This window comes from Sarcophilus harrisii, chromosome 5, assembly GCF_902635505.1.
Source record: "Sarcophilus harrisii chromosome 5, mSarHar1.11, whole genome shotgun sequence".
Classification (NCBI taxonomy): Eukaryota; Metazoa; Chordata; class Mammalia; order Dasyuromorphia; family Dasyuridae; genus Sarcophilus; species Sarcophilus harrisii.
Window position 1 is genome coordinate 236445980 of NC_045430.1, and position 15238 is coordinate 236461217.

Below are 15238 nucleotides of genomic sequence, written 5' to 3' on the forward strand. Positions count from 1 at the left end.
CCCTCTTTCATGTTTTCTGGCAATGCTGTGCTCAAAAAAGACTCTTTCTTGAAGAGTACCCAACAGATTCACAGAGGTCTGGAGAAATCCTGACTTCTTGCCTCTCACCATTCTATCCTATTCTTCATGCAGGGGAGGACCTTTATTTCTACCAGTAAAAAGAGTTCTATACCAAAGAGCTTAGGGACAAGGATTACATAAGCATAATTTCTGTATTGACTTGAGTTCATATTTGATGAAACTAAGAGAAAGGAATAGCCAAGTTTTTAACAAATGACATTCTGCTAGGGATTTCCTTAACCATCTAATTAACTGAAAGGTAAAAAGAATACGAGTTCTCACTTTTTTGTGTGTCTATAAAATACATTTTGAGCAAAATGCAATCTTGAATGCCCCCTTCAACAATGATTTGTTAAAATCACATGAATGCTAAAAAAAAAGTAACCCAGATTTTTATAACTTTAGCTCATTGATCAGTGACCCAGATCTCATTACTAGGAATATACCTCAAATAGATCAAAAACAGAAATATCTCATACATAACGAGACATTTATAGCAGCACTTTTTTGTGGTAACAAAGAATTGGAAGCAAAGTAGATGCCCATTAATTGGTGAGTGATTAAACAAATTGTAGAACATGAATATATGGAATATTACTGAGCCATCTGAAAACAAAAAAATGAAGAATTCAGAGAAATATATAAAGATTCAGAATGAAGTAAGTAGAAGAAAGAAAAAGATTTATAGGGCTATGAATAGCTTGAAAGAACAATGCAGTAAAACTTAAAACTGTATGATTATTCAGATCAGGCTTGGGAAAGAGTTGAGAAAATTGATCTCCCTCTCTTCATCAAAGAGATAGGCAATCGTGTGTGTATCCGTTACATATACTAGCATATTATATGCAATATATATAATATACAATATACATAAAAAGTAGATTCATTATTTTATTTTGCTAAACTTTTTTCCCCTTTCTTTTTACTATTTGTCCCAACAAATGGGGTATATATATATATATGTGTATATATATATGGAAATAAATGTGCCATAAAAAGGCATAATAAATATAAAAATGTTAAATATAATTAAATTGTTAAAATATTATGTGAGAATCCAGAATAGAAGCAATTACAAAAGAAATAACTGTCTTCGATGATCCTCTGATTTTAATATCAAATGAAATTTGGGAGAAATAAGCAGCATAGTTGTGCAGCAGAAGTGTGCTGGGCCCATAAAATAAGGAGAAATATGCTCACTAAAACTGTTTCTTCTTAGAATTCTTCTCCTTTACTAAAGTACTCATAAAAGTAAGCCATTTTAGGAAGTGCCTTGAAAATCTTCAAACATAAAAAAGTGCATTATTGTTATTGTTATATAGCTGACATCCATGTCTTCTTTTAGAACATAGAATATAATTTATTTCAATGAAAGAAATAGATATGATTATGTTACTGGTAGAGCCTGATCTATAGCTTTAACTAAATGGCATCATTTTTTTAAGTAAAAATGAAATAACGGAATGGGATAATCAGTACATTATATAGGTAGTAATGAAATATTTTACTTTGTAGGGATTTGTAATCTTTTATTCTTATGAAATATAATACAGAGTCCACTTTAAACTCAATAAGAATATTGACAAGTAATAGCAGACCACCAAAAGCAAATTAAGAGCTGGCCGATTTAGGAAGATGGGGTTGCAGAGCCTATCTCTGCCATATTGTTTGTTTGACCCTACTCAATTCAATTAACTTCTCAATTCTCCCATCAGCCTTTTAAATCTACAAGTTATAAAAGAGTTTCTAATTCTCATTAGTGAAAGAAATTTTTACACAAAAAGTTCCCAACACTGATGAAATTATAAATTTGGAGCCCCCAAATCTCACCCCCAAATAGCTGACCCTAATAATTTCTCCCCAGTGGCTTTATTTGAATGACTCCACAACCTAAATATTAAATATCATCACCATCTTTAGGCTTCATTTCACAATATAGAATAGTTTCCCTTACCTCCCCCCAAATTGATTTAATATATTTTGAATTTATGACATTGATAATTTTTTAAGATGAAATGCAGATTACTAGACTCAAAGGAGTCAAGAATTTTCCTTATTGTTACAAGGAGTATTAGTAGCAGATCTAAAACTGATCCAAGAATTTCATAGAAAAGTTCAGTAAGTTGAAGCAGTATTTGCTATTTTCAGGTTGAACATCCCTTCCCTTAGCATCTGAAATAGGCCCAACCCAATAATATGGTCACTTTTTTCCCCTTGGGATCCCTGTCATGGGATAGTTGGAAGTGTATTGGACCCAAGTGGACTTCTTCTACTGTAACTTATTTGGTTGCATTAAATAAAAGTCCTTTTTAGATTTAAACTAAAATAATCAACAGTGTCTATTTGCTCAATTCCTGGCTGGAACTCTAAAGTTGGTCAATTTGCAATACACAATAGACTCTATTATGAAATAGTTTGGTCAATTCTTTTTTAAAACAGGTCGACAAGAGTACAGGCATTTAGCTCCATTTTGTTGTGATGATAAAATATGAGGGGTGAAATCTTAATATCGGATTCAAGCAGTCATATCTTCGCCACCAGTTAATAGTACCTCCTCATCACTTAACATCTCAGTTTTCCTTATGTGGAAAATGAGGAGGCTTTAGTAAATGACCTTTAAGACTCCTTTTAACTCTAAGGCATTAAGATGAGGTAGATGTAGCACTGGATACTAAGTCTGAAGATCTTGAGCCTAAAATCACAGGTATGTTCCTTGGAATCTAACTGAACTTGGCTAAGTCAGTGTTCCACTCCAGTCTTTAATTTCTTCATCTGTCAAATGAAGACTAGATGACCTATAATATCTTTCCTAACTCTTAAATCTTTGATCCTATGATCTTTTGATAATCCATTGTCCAGTGAACTTTATCTCTTTTTTTATATAATTCTGCAGCTCTGATTAAGGGAAAACAGAAGACAAAAGCAAATAAATAAAGCATAAATTTTTGCCTTGTGTGCAATTTTTCAGGGATACATGTATCGCTTAAAATAAGGAACACATCTATTTTCATTTAACAAGTTTCTAGATCAATACATACCTTTTAATGGCAATAGAACTACTGTTATCAGTAGTGTTACTTTGGATAAACAAAACTGTTTAAAACACACATACATACACACACACACATAGAAACACCCAAAATCTCAATCACAGACCTTAAACCAATACAAACGTTTTAAAAATAGACCTTATTTGGGCTCTTTATTTCACATCACTTAAAGAGATTGGATGAAGCAAACTTTTAAGTGTTTTTGCTTCAATCCCACAGACACCTGAGGAAAATATATTTTTTAAATAACTTGGGACAAAAGTTATAAAATTTGCAACATTCGTATTGTAAAACCATTTTTTTAGATGAAAATATAATTTGCAATTATGCAATACTAATGAAATGCCTTTATAATGAAAACTGCCCCACAAGGAACATTCCTAAATTTTTTACATCACCTGAAATTGTCTGAATTGCAATTCTCCCAGACTTATGATTATGGAATGTTGATATGAAATATGACCCCAATCATCTTTTTCTCCTGGAAAACTGTTTGCAGAATTTCAGCAGAATTAGATGCGTACTTTTGCTAAGAGCTTTGTTTCTGCTATACTGCTTGTTTGTTTAGTCCTATTCAATTATGTGATTTACATGAATCTGACAGTTTTTCTTAAAAATCATATTCTGGGTAGAGAGCAATAACAATTAAACGGGAAATGTAGCAAGCCTAATTGCTAAATATTTGATACTTACTCTTTTGAGAAAAGATTTTGCCAGACTTAAAAAAGGAACAACTATTCCTCCAGTGTACAAAGGTTTGGGAAACAGACACATCTGAATAATACAATTTCACACAGAAACAACCACTTTGGCTCAAGGTTTGGGGAAGTTTTATCCAAAAGGGTAATTTATCAAACACAATAATATATAAATGTCCTTATGTTATTTCACTAAATGAGAGCGTGTTCATTCTGTTCAATGTTGCCCATGAGATCTTTTGTGTCACTGACTCCTGAAATGGATCCTGTGTTAAAATAGAGAGTGTTGTCAAAGTTCCCTTCTTGTGGTATTTGAACCTGTCTTTTCTTGTAAAAGAAATATGCAGCAGCACCAACTCCTGTCAGAATTAGGAGCACCACCACGACGATGATCCCAGCCGAATTGTGAGATTTGGGGGCTTTCCTAGTCTCCGGTCCATCTATAAAGAAGCAGGAGCCACCATAAGAAAAAGGACACAAGCAAAATGACAAAGAATTTTACTTGGGAAAGGGAGGGCAATGTTATTTTACATAGCAAGGGAACTTGTGGGTATTATCTCACACCACATTTGTCAAACAAATGAAAGTCAAGTAACAATCTACATGACATAAGAATGTCATCCAGTTGTAGGGTTTTTTTAGCTCCATAGGCAACCTACAGATATTTCATTATCATTTTTAAATGAATATTAGATTAAAACTTTAAAATATAAAATTTTAAAATTATACAGTTTTTAATCATTTTAGTATTGAAATTTCTATGATGTCCTTACCGTTTGGTTTTATCGCCTCAGTAGCTTTAGCATCAATAACTTTAAAAAAAAACAAAACACATTTATTTAAAATTTACATGAGCTCAAAATTAAATGGCACTTGTATTATTTATTTTGTTTAATTCTTAAATAGGCACTAATGATTTCATATTTCAATGGTGCTTTATTATAATTTGTTCTGCCTGTACTTACCCAACCTATTTATTTCCATGGCTTTATTTTATCCCTATGCCCATCCTATAATTGTACTCACTGAATGCAACATTCTCTTATTAATGGAACTTTTCTATAATGATGATAATAATTGTTCATATTTATCTAGTACTTTACAATTCCCAAATTATTTTCCTAAAAGGAACCCCATGTGATAGATATTGGAAGTATTATTATCCTTATTTTGTAAAGAGAAAATTTGGGCTTGGAGAAGTTAAAAGTTTGTCCATAATCATTCCATTGCTAATAAGTGACAAAGATCAGACACAAAAGCTTTCCAATTCCTGGTCCACTGAATCATGCTCCAAGATATTATCAGCATCAGATTCTAAGTATATGGGGTATTGGTGAGCTATAAAAATCCTTGGAATGGATTTTCCCAACCATTTATGACTTTGAGAATATATATCATTAAATATGAGAATATATCATTAAAATAAAATAAGACTAAATTATAATATGAAAATTAAAATGAAGGGTTTTGTTTGTTCCAGAAGAGCAACAGGGAGAACTCTTTAAGTATGGTTCAAATTATCCCTAAACTCTCAAGGTCATTCTCCATTTATAATGTTCCAATGCAGATCCAATGTGGCTAGAACTCTATTGGATATCGAGCAATTGCTCTTTGCTTTTTTCCCCTAGCACCTCATTTGTGTCTAACTATGTGAGTAGTGGAAATGGTATGATGAGGATTTCAATATTACAGGAAAAAAACTTACTTTTTTCTCTTTTACAAATATACCCTTTGTAGGAAGAGCAATAAAGGTTGTTCCAAAATCCACTTGAAGAATAGAGCTCCACACAGTCTTCATTCCGATCATTTGAGGGCTCTCCCGTTTTCCAATTGACAAAAGATACGGCAGTATTGTCTATCCAAAGCCAGTTCCCTGATTGTTAAATGAGACAGCCAAAAGTCACTTAGCAATAATCACTCTGAAGAACCTCAACCCTTCCTTCTAAGGAGGCAGGTATATTAATCTGATATACATGTAATTTTGAACAAATTCAAATAGATTCTATAGATTTTATACAAGATTTTTCACCAATAGGACTACAGTTTCTAATTATGAAACATGAGGAGAAACTAATCCAACAAGAAATTTTAAAGAGTTTCTAAAAATATCTTCCACTCACAAGACACCATAATTGGTGCTGAGGGAAATACAAATGGATGTGAAATCCATCACAGATTTTAGAATCAAGTAGGGGAACCAAGAAATCCATACAGATAGCTATAATATAAAAGAAATTTGATAATTACATAATGGAAGTATTTAAGTTCAGAAGAGGGAAAGTTTACTTCCAGCTTCCAGGAAGGCTTCATAGAAGTTGTAGTTTTTGAAAAAACAGAAGAATAGACATGGAGATTATTCCATGCATAAAAACTAATGTCAGCAAAAGCATAGGGGGGAAAAAATTAAGCTTAGAAATTCATAAGGAGCAAAATTTGGCTGGGAAATAGAATGAAGGAAGGAGAGGGGTGTTTGGTAAGCTCGAGTAGAGTAAGTTTGGTAAGCAGAGTAGGTCAGAACCAGACTGTAGAATGAAAGGAAAAAAATGATTAGTACCAAAAGTGAGATAGTTCCTATTTTTAAGGAGCCTAATTAATGCAAAGTGAAATGAGCAAGACCAGGAAAACATATCACCAACGCTGTGAGATAATCAATTATGAATGATTCAGTTCTTTTCAGTAACACAATGATTTAAAACAAGCACAAAGGACTCATGAAGGAAAATGTTATTATCCATATAAACAGTTTAATACCATTGAATCCCTTATGTTTTCTTTTACCTTTTTAGACTTCTTCTGGGTTTGGAAATCAATATTTTGGTTCAATTCTGGAACAATTGTTCTTATGGATGTTTGAAATTCTTCTGTTTCATTGAATGACCATTTTTTCCCTTGCAGTATAATGCTTAATTTTGCCAGGTAGGTGATTCTGGATTATAGTCCTAGTCCCTTTGCTCTTCAGAATATAATGTTCATGACTTCCAAACCTTTAATGTAGCAAGTGCTAAATCTTATGTAATTCTGATTATGGTTCTCCAATATTTGAATTGCAGTATTTTTTTTCCTTGACCTGGTAGTTCTGTAATTTGGCTATAATATGTCTTGGAGTTTTTATTTTGGGATCTCTTTCCTATGATGATCAGTGGGTTCTTACAATACCTATTTTGCCCTCTCATTCCAAGATATCAGTGCAGTTGTGCTTGATAATTTCTTGAAAAATGCTGTCCAAGTATTCTTTTTGATTATGGTTTTCAGGGTATCCAATTATTCTGATATTTTCTCCTGGATATATTTTCCAGGTCAGTTGTTTTTTTAATGAGACATTTTACACTTTCTTTTATTTTTTTAATTCTTTTGATTTTGTTTGATTGATTCTAAATGTTTCAAAAGAGTCATTATTTTCCACTTGCCCAATTCTAACCTTTAAGGAGTTGTTTTCCTCAATTAGTTTTTTGTACTTTCCTTTCTATTTCGCCATTTGTACTTTTTAAGGAGTTGTTTTCTTCAGTGAATTTTTTAATCTCCTTTTTCATTTGGCTCATTTTATTTTTTAAGGAGTTGTTTTTTTTCCCCAAGCTGCTAACTCTTTTTTTTTTTCATAATTCTTTTGCACCATTCTCATTTCTTTTCCCACTTTTTCTTCTACCTTTCTAATATGATTTTTAGTTCATTTTTGGGCTCTTCCATGAGATCTTAATGGACTTGAGAATGCTTCATATCTCTACCACCTGGATTCTCTGACTTTCTTCCAGTATTAATTAAAGACCCACCTTCAGCAAGATGCCCTTTCCAGTTCTTTTTGAACTCAGTGCCTTTCCACTGATACTGCCCCCAAATTATCTTGTCTTTAATTTATTTGTGCATAGTTATTTGCCTTTTGTCTTTCCAATTATATGGTAAGCTCCTTGAGGGGAGGGATGGGGTCTTTTTGCCTTTGTTTGTTACCCCAGTGATTAGTGTAGTGCTTGGCACATAGTAGGAGTTTAATAAATGCTATTTGACTGACTAAGTAACTATAAAAAGGGATTCAAAGCTTCCAAGGCATGTGGAAATATTAGTGATTTAACTAATCACAACTCATACATTGCACTTATCTTATTCATCCAAAAAAGTGAAAGGAGAGAAAGCTCCTCCCTGTATTCTTTTCCTTTTCAATTTTAATATTTTATTGTAAAAAGATATTCCTTCAAGAATATTAAAAAAAAGTATGGAGCAAAATATATATCTAACTAGAAGCTTCCTATTGACCACAATATGCTGTTTGTTGCAAAAGTTTTGTTTTTCCTTCTTTTGTTTTCCCAATCAGGTAGGGAGGGAGCAGAGTGAAATGCGGGCAAAAAATAAAGTTGTCCAAAAAGAAAAAAGGAAAGAAAAGAAAAAAGAAAAGATCATTGAAATATGTTTTTGAAATTCACAAAAGAGAACAGAAGGGCCAGCAAAAAAAAATCATTTGTCAGCAGGACAGAATTGAAAGCCAAGGTTTGAATTTGTTATTTATTTAAAATGAAGAGTAAATCTGCATATAATGGAAATCAATAGTTCCATGTCACAATCCTTTTTCTACTCATTAGATAAAGAAGAAACCTAATGTCAGATATGATATACATACATAAATAGATATTCATACATATATGGCATGATACTTAATAGCAGAGGGTATATATATATATATATACACACATATATAAATATATATGTGTGTATATATATGAATATTCACTTTGATATTTAAGTAAAGAATAAAAAAATAATAATTTTTAAAAACCACAATATGATGTACACTAAATTTATCCATTTCTCATCTTTTACAAGAAAAATATGATGAGAAAACCATGAAATAATCATAATACCACTGAAATTTTTGTTTTCCCTTGGAACAGAAGATTCCAGATGTTCAAGTCAATTCAATTTCAGTTCAAATAACATTAAGTGCTTTTGACATCAAGTCACTATGTGGAATTAGAGGTAGAAAGGTAAGGAAACTCTTACCTTGAAGGATTCCATTATCTCCTGGGAGCAACAGAGAGAATAGTAGATACACCAATAAATAGGATAGAATATAAAGGAGTAGAATGTGAAAGGGGACAAGTATATATACAAATATGTATAAGAGCATATAAAAAAGTCAGATGTGAAAAAGACAAAGAGGAAATTCAAAATATTAAGGAAAGTTGGAAAAATGACAGGACACTTACATGGAGGAAGTAGCAATAGAGACTGACCTTGAAAGAAGAGATGGATTTTAACAAGTAGAAATGAGGAGGGAGGGTAGCAAAAATACTATGTTCCATAAAAGGCATAATGACACTTACCCTCTACATTTTTAAACATTCCTATCCAAAAATTGGTTTTGCTTTTAAGTGGCTCGACCTTGTATGTCAGAAAGGTTGACTCCACAGCTGACTCAATGGAAACCAAACTGGCACCTGCAGAATGGACAAAAAAACAAATATAATTCAGATTCATGGAACTATGGGAATGGCTTACTATTTAAACTGAGCACATGGGTCTAATGGTCAAGTGACTAAAAAGTGGTCCTGGATCTCGACCTTGCCTTCACTAATGGACTGATTATTTCCAGGAAGGACACCACACCTAATGACTGGGTACTACCCTCTAAATCAGGGTTTTTTTTTTTTTTTTTAATCTTTTTTGTATCCTAGACCTTCTTAGCAGGCCAATGAAGCCCAGGGAACCCTTCTCAATATATTATTTTGGCAAAACTACAAGCTTATCTTAAACATTTACAATGTCCTAAACTCTGGAGATATAATCAAAAAGAAAGGCAATCTCTTCAAAGAATTAACAGTGTAATAATAGAAGGCAATACACAAAAAGAAGCTAAGGAGCATATATCAACATCTAGAAAGTCAGAAGCAAAATCAGGAAGGGAATGAAAATTGGTCATCCTGAGCCTCTTCTCAATGTGCATAAAATATAAATCATAAGGCTACAAGAAAAATAAACTGTCTATTGTGGGAAGCATTATGCTAGGTCCTGTGATAAAAATACAAAGCAGTTTCTCCTCTTAAGAACCAAATTATACATAAGTTAATGCTTTCTATTAATAGTGAAGACAATAGAGATGTAGAAAGGTAAAATAATTTGTTGGCTTCCATAAAAAGCCATCCTCCCTCTCTAGCACTTAGCTAAATTTTACCCTTCCTCCAACATCTATCTCAGATTTTCTTCTTTTCTTCCCTCATTACCTTGAACAACCCTCAGCAAGCACTTCCTCCTCTGAATTTCTCTAACACAGTGTGCAGCAATCTGTCAACTAACCTGTACTAAATTTTTATTTATAAGTGATAAATAAATGCATAAATAGATGAATGAGACCTCTGGTAATAGTGTCTAAAGGATAGATCTTGGGTGTAGGAAGATCTAAGTTCCACTTCCAATACATACCATCTGAATTATCACCAGCAAATTACATAATATCTGGTTGCCCAAGCAACTCTCTAAGACTTTAAGTTACAATAAGTCGGTCACTTAAGTTGAATTTAGACTTTAAACAATTAAAGAATGAATAAATCATTACCTATATTACCTACAATAGAAAAAATGTCTTGTTATTAATACTTCAGTTCAACAATAAAAATGGTCATGGGTCAGATTTTATTGGTTTTACTTATTTAGATAAAAATAGATTTTTTTTCCCATTTCTCCCAGTGACAAGTTTTTGGTAATGTTCTGTTAACTCCTTTTTGCCTGCTAGTCCTAAAATTAGACCTAACTCTAAAAATGTATTACTGTTCTGATGAACAGCCACTATTATTGAAAAGAAAAAGTTTTTCCTCTCAATTAACAAGGTATTCCACTTTTAAAAACAGAAACAAAATAAAACAAAGAAAATTAATTGAAATTCAACACACAGAATAACACTAATAAATGGATCGAGTGCCTTAGCCGCAAAAAGTAAAAATTTTACTTTCTAAAATCTAAATCATATGGTTAAATTTACCTGAATTAGAATTTTAAAGAAAAGGGGCCAACTTTTAAATCCTGTCTCTGACATTTGCTATCTATTTCTTGGCTTTTAGCAAATCATTTTTTCCTCTCCGGACTACAATTTCCTCATCTTAAAAATGAAATGAAATATTTGGATTTGATTATCTCCAAGTTTCTTTCCAATGACAGATCTGGACAGAAATCTGAATAAAAGGTCAGTAGTTGTTGAGACAAGTCATGATTAAACCAATGTGTTAAATGATGAATCTACATTAATAAGATTATGGATTTACAATATAAATGGACTTCAGAAGTCTTCTAATCCAACTGTTTCATTTTTACAAATGAGGCCTCTCAGAAAAACTGTGATTTAAAAGAGATGAGATTTAAGTGAATAGTTGCATGAAAAATATTTCAGAGATTAAATCCTATAGGGTGGTTCATATTTTAATATAATTCTCCAGGCAGGTTCTCTGGAAAAGGAAGAGTAAAAGAAGGGAGGAGTTGTTTTTTAAAAGAAAAGGGCCTACAATGAATGACAAGGGTGGGATTTCCCTGCTCAGTTGAAGACAGGATAAAAACAATCTTTTATTTTAAAGTATCTAAGAAGAAATTTAGTTCTATTTTGCTTCTTTGGATTTTAGCCCTCTCTCTTCTGCAAAATCTATCCCCACTAAGAGGATATGATGCAAATAATCTTCTGATATTAGTGAAACAATTCTTAAGAACAGGAATCACCAATAAGGATAATCTCAGGTTATAAAAGCTATATATATATATATATATATATATATATATATATATATATGTGACCAGTGAGAAGAGAAAGTATCTATTGATTTGGCTGAAGTATAGTAATCTTGTGAGTAGCTCTGGTTGGGAACTTTGAGACAGACAAGGTGAGAAAAGGGATCAAGGATTCTGGTCTACCTGTTGAGTTCATCTCTGTAACTGCAGGGATCATATTTTTAAAATGGCTCTGTGGCAATGAGAAGCCCACTACTTTCTCATAATTCTGGGATTCGAACCAAAAAAAACAAACAAACAAAAAAAAAAACTTGCTAGACATACTTTGGGGAAGGTAATATGACTTTCTATGCTAAAAGAAACTCATTACAAGTAAGCAAATAGAGAAAAAAATAGAAAATCAGATACTTGATGTTTATTCTTTGAATTTAAGAGAATTTGTAATGTTTTGTTTATATATATGATATATATGCATTATATATATGTATACATATATATATATACACATATATTTATATATATAAAATCTGTGAGCCAGCTCTCAATAGAATTCATACTTACCCATTCGGCTACATTCCAGCAAAGCTTGGCCCCAGCTTCTTGTAGAGGAAGATTCAATATAGTAGCAATGACCACTGAAAGGGATCCAAGATGATTGTTCTGAATCTGGACATCTGCCAGGCAATTGTGGAGGCTCTGTGGCAGGTGATACTGAAAGTGAAGACAATTAAAGAAAAAAAGTCTCAAGTTTATGAAACAAAAGCCATTCCAGAGGAAAGAAAATCCACCACTGGTCACATGTAAGAATGTTCATCATTTAATCGTTTATCATTTGAATTCATTATTATCACTATTTGTCTTTTTATTATTTTATCACATCTACGGATTTTACATAACCACAAAAATATAGCAGTGACATCAAGAGGAGATGGAGAAAAGAATGTGTAAATGTATTAAAATGATTAATTTAAAATCTTTCTGTTAGATAAAGGAAAGATTTTGGTCTGCTCACAAGTTCCTGAGACAATATTTAATGCTCCTAGCAACACAATAATGTTCTTAGCAGTACAATGACCAGAGCAGGAATAATGCTTGCTTTGAAAATTGAAATCCCCTAATAATATTGTAGCATCTAATTACCATCTGATTTTTTGCAGAGAAATTGGTAGCTTTCATTGCAAGGTGCTGTCTTCCAGAATCCTTCCAGGTCCATATAGACACAACCTGATTTCACTTGAGGCTCTCCAGGGCCCCAGTTTGTGTATCTCATCCTCCATCTATCGATCCATGCATATTCACCTTGAGTCTATAAGGAAAAACATGGACTTTAGGTTACTCCATATACCTTCAAATTAACCAGCTGAAAAAAAATTATTTTAATCAAGTCAAAATATTTCACCCTCCCAGATCCATAGATAGTTTGATTTTGAGGACATATTATATGACACTCTCTAATTTTATAGAAAGGGCAGCCAAAGATAATGACCATTTCAAATTCACACAATTAGTAAGTAGAATAGGATCAAGAATCCTAATCAAGGTTCCTGGTTCCTAATCTAGCACTGACACATGAATTTTTTTAATTGTTTTATTCAGTTTATTATTTTATAATTTACTTAGCCGAATGGGTAAATATGAGTTCTATTGAGAGCTGGCTCACAGATTATATATATAAGCAGAACATTGCTATACATATTATATAACTTATAAAATAAAATACTATTATTTTATAATAGTATAAATTACAATAATAAAAATTATATTTATAATATAAATGTATAATTCATATAATAATATAAATTTTATATATTAATATAATTTATAATGACAGCCTAAGTTATGCCCTAAAAATGATAACATGTTTTTCATTATTTTTTTATGTTAAAAGTACATTTGTAGCAGGCAATGTTCATTAATAATAGGCTAACAAAGGCACAGCTATTCTATTCTTTAAGTCAGTCAATGATTTATTTCTCATTGATTCCATATAATTATATAATTATCGATCATTCTAATTTGGTTGAAAATAATGCTGTAGGATAAAGCAAATTAATATTCTTATACAATAAATGTATACTATATTTATTATGGATAAATAAGGATAAGATATTTTACTTTTTATTAAGCAAAATATTCATGCTTAAATAGCAACAATTAGTTTAAAATTGACATTTAAAAAAAAACAAAAAATTTTAAAAACAAGTTGGTTCATCCCCAATATCAAACTTTCTTTTAAGCAATAATAGTGGAAAGACTTAATAATGACCTTAGTTACCAGAGAAACCACTTGCTCAAGGTTCTTTTGTCTTCTCACAGGGTCACTAATCTCTACTGACTCCCTAAACAGATAACAACACCCCTGCTCTTCTTCCAGGGGCATTTGAAAGGTAGACCAATAAATTTCAAGATTTTTGTCATACATTTGGAATCCTGACTTCCTCCATATATCTCACATCTCAATGCCTCAATACACAACTGTGTTGTCTCTAGAGCAGTTCTCTATGTACATTTAGTCTAATACCATCATTTTTCTCTTTAATGCTATTTCTATTTTTTCAATAATCATATTCATGACTATGTGGTCTAAATGTGGTACCTGAGCATCCAAATATAATGTCCATATTGTCCTGGATAGTGAAAAAAGTTTGTTGCTAAAATCTTTGCAGATCTATTCCATTTTTCTTTTATCCAACTATCAGTACTTTAAATACATGATCCTTTTCTAGTCAAGAAATATTTATTAAACATCTACTATTTACAAGAGAATTTTATCAAACATTTAAAGATTAGCTAATTCCAATATTACATAATTTGTAAAGAAGGGATCCTACCAAACTCCTTTTATGAAACATACCAAACCAAACCACGGTATTTTATGCTGTCTAACGTTATTATAAATTTCTTATCATATCTTCTAGCAGGATTTTGTTTGGATTTATAGTATAGTTGTTGATTTATGAGGATTTACTTTATAAACTATTACTTTGCTAAAAACATTGTTTCGATTAACTTTTTAATTGCGCCTTTGGGATTTTCCAAATCTATTGTCATAACATCCGTAAAAAACCTTTTATGAAACATACCAAACATAAACAAACCAAGAAGAGTAAAAACAGAAAGAAAATTATAGACCAATTTCATTATTTAATATGAATCCAAAAATTCCAAATAAAATACTAGCTAAAAGGTTACAATATATTACAGGAAATATATATTATAACTAACCAAGATTTATATCAGGAATGCTGGGATGGTTCAACATAAGAAAAACTATGAAAATAATTAATTGGTATATCAATACTAAAAGTTTTTTTTAAATCATATAATTATCTTAATAAATTCAGAAAAAAAGCTTTTGATAAAGTATAACAATCATTTCTATTAAAAAAAACACTTTAAAGTATAGGTATAAGTGGATTTTTTTCCTTAAACTTTTATCAGTATTTAACTAAAACACTGACAAACATTATTTGTAATGAGGACAAGCTAGAAGCTTTCCCAGTAAGATCAAATATGAAACAAGGATGCTCATTGTCATCATTATTATTCAATATTGTATTGGAAATCCTACCAATAGCAATAAGAGGAGAAAAAGAATTAGAAGGAATCAGAATAGGGAATGAGGTGAGAAAAATATCTCTTTTTACAGATGTTATGACAATAAATTTGGAAAATCCCAAAGGCTCAACTAAAAAGTTAATTGAAACAATGTTTTTAGCAAAGTAGTAGTTTATA

General features: G+C 31.5%; 1 protein-coding gene across 1 annotated transcript in view; it reads right to left on the minus strand.

Annotated features, from left to right (window-relative positions):
• Positions 1-3230: 3230 nt before the first annotated feature.
• The window catches only part of MRC1 (mannose receptor C-type 1), a 106213-nt gene continuing 94205 nt past the window's right edge, over positions 3231-15238 (minus strand). Inside the window, exons 25-30 of the mRNA XM_012551262.3 lie at positions 12644-12809; positions 12065-12214; positions 9118-9231; positions 5514-5681; positions 4582-4620; positions 3231-4248 (exon numbers count right to left, since the gene is read on the minus strand). Coding sequence (XP_012406716.1) covers positions 4001-4248; positions 4582-4620; positions 5514-5681; positions 9118-9231; positions 12065-12214; positions 12644-12809 — 885 coding nt within the window. The 3' untranslated portion in view covers positions 3231-4000. The remainder of the gene's footprint in view (positions 4249-4581; positions 4621-5513; positions 5682-9117; positions 9232-12064; positions 12215-12643; positions 12810-15238) is intronic.